The 4,747-nt window shown below is 63.7% G+C and overlaps 1 protein-coding gene across 1 annotated transcript; it reads right to left on the reverse strand.

The window, feature by feature from the left end:
- Window positions 1-327: 327 nt before the first annotated feature.
- On the reverse strand, window positions 328-4,741 carry IRX4 (iroquois homeobox 4). Its single transcript, XM_011373918.2, has 5 exons — window positions 4,717-4,741; window positions 3,976-4,227; window positions 3,137-3,255; window positions 2,150-2,478; window positions 328-1,711 (listed from the first exon to the last, which is right to left on the reverse strand). The coding sequence occupies exons 2-5, from the start codon at window positions 4,219-4,221 to the stop codon at window positions 882-884; spliced, it is 1,524 nt and encodes a 507-aa protein (XP_011372220.2). The 5' UTR covers window positions 4,222-4,227; window positions 4,717-4,741; the 3' UTR covers window positions 328-881.
- Window positions 4,742-4,747: the final 6 nt, after the last annotated feature.

Here is a 4,747-nt window from a genome sequence, read left to right on the forward strand (position 1 = left end):
CTCCTCCGGGGCACAGTCCCAGGGAATTTAGGAAGTTTAAAAGTTATTCTAATTAATCTGGCCAAAGAAACTCCCATTTTCTCAAAATACCGGACCATGGTCGTGGAGGGGAATTTTAAAGTTTTGGGTCTCTCATCCACTTCCATTATGGAATTCAACAGAATCCGGCAAGTTTACCTTGACTGTGTTTTAGAAAATGGCTTGACCGACCATGTCTTGGGCTCTGCAAGCCCCCAGCCGCCCGGAGCCCCTTCCCCACTGCGCCCCGTGGGTGTCGGCCCCTTCCCTCCGCCCAGTTCTCAAATCCCTACATTGGAAAGGTGTTCATTTTGCAATGCAAACATCATCACTCCGTTTTATTGACTTTGTTATATCAGCCTCTGAAGCAGGCAATTATCGGTGCGAACATACTTTTAAAAAACATAATTTTATCGAGTTAAGAATGTGCAATAGTGTGAATTCGGTGCAGGTGTTGCGGTGAGTTCCGCGCTGAGGATGAGATCAGGTCAACAGGCTGAGGGTCCTCGCTGGGACACGGCGTGCCTCACACCCAGGAGGCAGCGACACAGACGAAGCTTAGGAGCCGAAATGTTCTCTCCGTGTAAACTTTTGGACGTAAACTTTATGCTTCAGGGCGGCTGCCTTCTGCTCTGGGAGCAGCCCTATCCCACTGGTCCCCGAGTTTGGGAAAGGCCAGGACGGTCACCCGCCCTGGCGCGACAGATGGGGTCTCTCGTTGGTGGTCCCGGAGACCGAGTCCAGCCCCTCCCTCAGGGTAGGCGGGCGGCCTGAGCTTGGCGCTCTCCGCTAGCTTTGGAAACTCAGTACAAAAGGAGTCTCGGACGTGCGGGCTCGCACCGAGCACCGGGAGTCGCGCCGCGTCAGGCGCAGAAGGGCTTCCCGCTGGCCTTGGGCGCCGCCAGAAGCTCCTTGGCGGGGCCAGTGGCCTGCGCGTCGTGGGGCGCAGAGGCGGGCGGGAAGGAGCGCGCCAGCGGCGACGTCAGCACGTTGGCGCCCGCCCCCAGCGAGCGTCCCAGCGGCCCCGGGTCCAGGAGGGCGCCCTTGGCGGTGGCCCAGGCCTGGTTCAAAGTGCTGTGCCTGAGGATGGGGTCGTGGAAGACTCCGTCCACCCAGTTTCTGAGACTGGTTACCGGGGAGTCTTGGTGCCTGTCCAGGGCACTGGCGGAGGCCGGGGCCGCAGGTGAGGACGAGGCAGGCGCCAACGAGACGGCCGCAGGGGCGGCGGGGCCTTGGCGCTTGAGCATGCACGACGGAAACTCAGTCTGGCTCAGGTTGGTGGCGGCGGCTGCGGTAGCCGTGTGCGCCAGGGACCAGATGCGTGGTTTGACCTCAAGCCCCGCTGTCGCCCCAGCCTGGGCAAAGCCCATCTTGGCCTCGCAAGCCTGCGGGCCGCCCCCGATGCCGAGCTGCTGCTCCGGCCCCACCGCCACGCTCCGGAGGCAGCTCCGGGCCCTCTCCAGGTCCTGGTCCAGGGCGGCCCCGCCACTGGTGGCCAGGGGCATCCGGAGAGCGCCCGAGGCCTCTTTCCCGGGGGCACTGGGACCCTCGGGTGCAGCAGGAAGGCGCTCCAGGCCGCCGTCCAGGGGCTGGAAGGGTGGCTTCAGCTCACACTCTGGGGGCTCTGCCTCCAGTGGGTCGAAGTCCTCCAAGTCGCTGAGCTCCAGATCCTTCTCCTCTTTGCTGACTGTCTCTGCCCAGGAGAGAGAGAGAGTGGCCAGTGGAGAGAGAGAGGGTGCGAATTAACCAGACCGGTTTCCTTTTTCCTCCACCTCTGCGCCCATGGCCATGGGGCCTGACTTTAGAGCCAGGAAAAGCACCCACGCCTTTCTTCGGGACTCCCATCTCCCCCAAACTGGCAATACCTGACAGTGGATTTCAGCCTCCGATTACTGGGGGTGGGGCGGGGGTGTCTAATGTTCTAGAAGAGATGTTGGCTTTCTTTACACGTGCTCCTGGCTCACCCCCACAGCCCGCCCCCACACCCGCACGAGCCCTTGCTCGGGTCAGCTCATTCATTGGATGCCCGGCTCCCAAGGGTGCACTGCCTTCAGCCACCCTAGAACCCCCAAAGAAGGCACAGGGAGGTCTGCCCTCACGGCCCGCTTGGGCTTCACCAACCTCTACCCACCTTCGTTCTTGGTGCTCTTGAGGGGCTCCTCCCGGGGGTCTTCCTCCGCCCCCTCGTCTTCCTCGCCCTCCCCAAAGGGCCGCTTCTCATCCACACACTTGTTCCTCGGCGGCCACGTCATCTTGTTCTCCTTCTTGAGGCGCCGGCGCGCGTTGGCGAACCAGGTGGAGACCTGCGTGAGGGTCATCTTGGTGATGATGGCCAGCATGATCTTCTCGCCCTTGGTGGGGTAGGGGTTCTTGCGGTGCTCCTGCAGCCAGGCCTTGAGCGTGCTGGTGGTCTCGCGCGTGGCGTTCTTCCGCCGCGTGCCGCTGTCCATGGTGCTATACCTGGAGATGGGCGGGGCAATGGGGCGCCAGCCTGCCTTGGCCCAGATTAGTCACCGGGTTGTTCCAGGCGAGGCCCGGCCGGCTTTCAGTCCCCAGCGTGTCGTGGGGGTGTGTTTATGGTGGTAAGACCTGGGTCGGGACCGCAGGGATTGCCGGTTTGGGCCCGAAGTCTAAGAGAATATTTATGTTTCATTAAATTTACATGGAATCTGGGCTGCTTCGCGAGCCACAGAAGTCATGAGTGGGGCACAGGCGGAAGGCCCAGCCAGGTGTCCATCACTCTGCACGGACGTAGATGCCTTCGAGCTCTTTTACTGGGTCTCTCTCCTACACTTCGGATCCCCAGACAGGAGAGCATTTCACAGAGCTGCGAATCAGATCGTGTAACGCCCACGGGCACCATTGGTCGTTAGCGCCCAGAGGGCCTGCGTGGACTTTCCGTGGCTAAATATGTAATTGTCGCTGGCGGAAGCGGTCGCACGGGCTTGCAAAGTGGCTCGGTGGGACCAAGGCCTGGTCAGCTCAGCGCCACCCGAGGAGAGGAATGCCCCTCATCCTGCTACCCAATCTTTCTTGGGGGCGTGGGGCTGATGAGGGGTGGGTGATGGCTGACAGAAGCGCCGGGGCCCGGGGACAGCGAGGAGAATCGATGCCTCACCTGTCATAGGCATACTGGCCCAGCGCCGGCTCGTATGGGTAGTAGGCGGCGGCGGCGGCGGCGGCAGGCGCGAGGCCCGCATGCGCAGATCCCGGAGCGTCCTTGGAGTCGAAGCTGTTCTGTGGGAGCCCGGGAGCCTAGAGTCGCGGCTTAGGGAAGCCGCCCAGCTCGAGCCCCTCCCTCTGCCTTTTGCATGCTTCGCCCCACTCCCCAGACTGTCCCCAGTGCCTGGGGAGCAAAAGAGCCCCAAGACGTGAAGTGAGGAGGGCGCAGCTGAGGCGTTGAGGGGACAGGGATTAGGTGTCGGGGACCGAGAGATGAGTGTGAGACTGGAAGGAGGGGCTGGGGGCGGCAGAACAGAGAGGGCGAGAGAGAGACAGAGATGAGGATGAGACGACGGGGAGAAGAGGCGTGGGGCGGAGCCAGGGCGCCTGGGAGAGGCGCGAGGGAGGGAGAAGGAAAGGGAGGGGTGAATGGGGGCTGGCAGGAGAGGAAGAGGGAAGCCGGGAGGAGTGCGGGGGCCGGGGGGGGGGTGTCAGGAAACGCGGTGGGAGGGGGGAGTCTGCTCCGACAGAGCCAGAGATCTGATCAGAACTTAAAAGCGATCCAAGGAAAAAAAATACATTAAATACAGCGACCACCTGCCCAGTCGCGCAACCAGGCGGGGTGGGGGAGGAGCTGGGGGTGTTTCCAGGAGCCAGGCTGGGAGGAGCAAAGCTGAAGACACGCCTCCCACCCGCAGCAGTCCGGGGCCCAGGGGCCTCACGCCGCTGCCTCCGGGGTTGGCGCTGGGGAAAGTGACTCGAGGGGTAGGGGCATAACACCCCCTCCCTGCATACCAGCGAGTAGAAGGCGGAGGCCTCGGAGCCGTAGGTCACATAGTTGCCGTAGCCCTGCGAGCCCCCGTAGGGGGCCCCGTACACGCCCAGCGCCGCGGCTGAGTTGAGCTCATGGCGCGCGGTGGCCAGCAGCCGGCTCTCGTAGACCGGGCAGTAGACGGAAGCCTGGGCTGAGGCGGTGGGCCCGGAGTCTGCCAGCGTGCGGCCACCTGATTCGCAGCACGTGCTCAGGGAGTTGGTGGTCATCAGAAACTGGGGGAGAGAGGAGCCCCGAGGAAAGGCAGGCCACCAGGCGCAAGGCTGGGGCGCTGGGCCTCCGCCTGTCCTGCACCAACCAGGAGGCAGTGCCCCCTGTCTTTCGGGTCTATCTCTGTCCACCCCTGGCTGCAGACGCCTTCCCTCTGCAAGCCTGGGTGCCCCGGCCCCCCGGGGCGCGCTCCAACCACGTGGGGCCAGGCAGTCCTGGGCAGCGGGCGTTCACGTCTGCCCCGGGGTTTCCCCAAGGCCCTGCAGGCCTTCCTGCAGGCCACGATTCTCCCGCGTGCCCGGGGTCTCCTGAGGCACAGCCTCGGCTTTGGGGTGGAGGTCAAACTAAGCGCGAGCTCCCCGCTGCTCCCGTCGGTATTTCTCGGCAGCCCTGCCCTTCCCGCGGAGCGTGGAGCAGGCCCTGCCCGCTGGAAGCGATACCGGCTCGCCGGATCCCGGCCCTCCAGTGCGTCCGGCCTCGCGGGGCCTCCTTACCTGGGGCGCCGACGAGTAGGTGTACCCGAAC

The sequence above is a fragment of the Pteropus vampyrus genome, unplaced genomic scaffold (assembly GCF_000151845.1).
Source record: "Pteropus vampyrus isolate Shadow unplaced genomic scaffold, Pvam_2.0 Scaffold235, whole genome shotgun sequence".
Classification (NCBI taxonomy): Eukaryota; Metazoa; Chordata; class Mammalia; order Chiroptera; family Pteropodidae; genus Pteropus; species Pteropus vampyrus.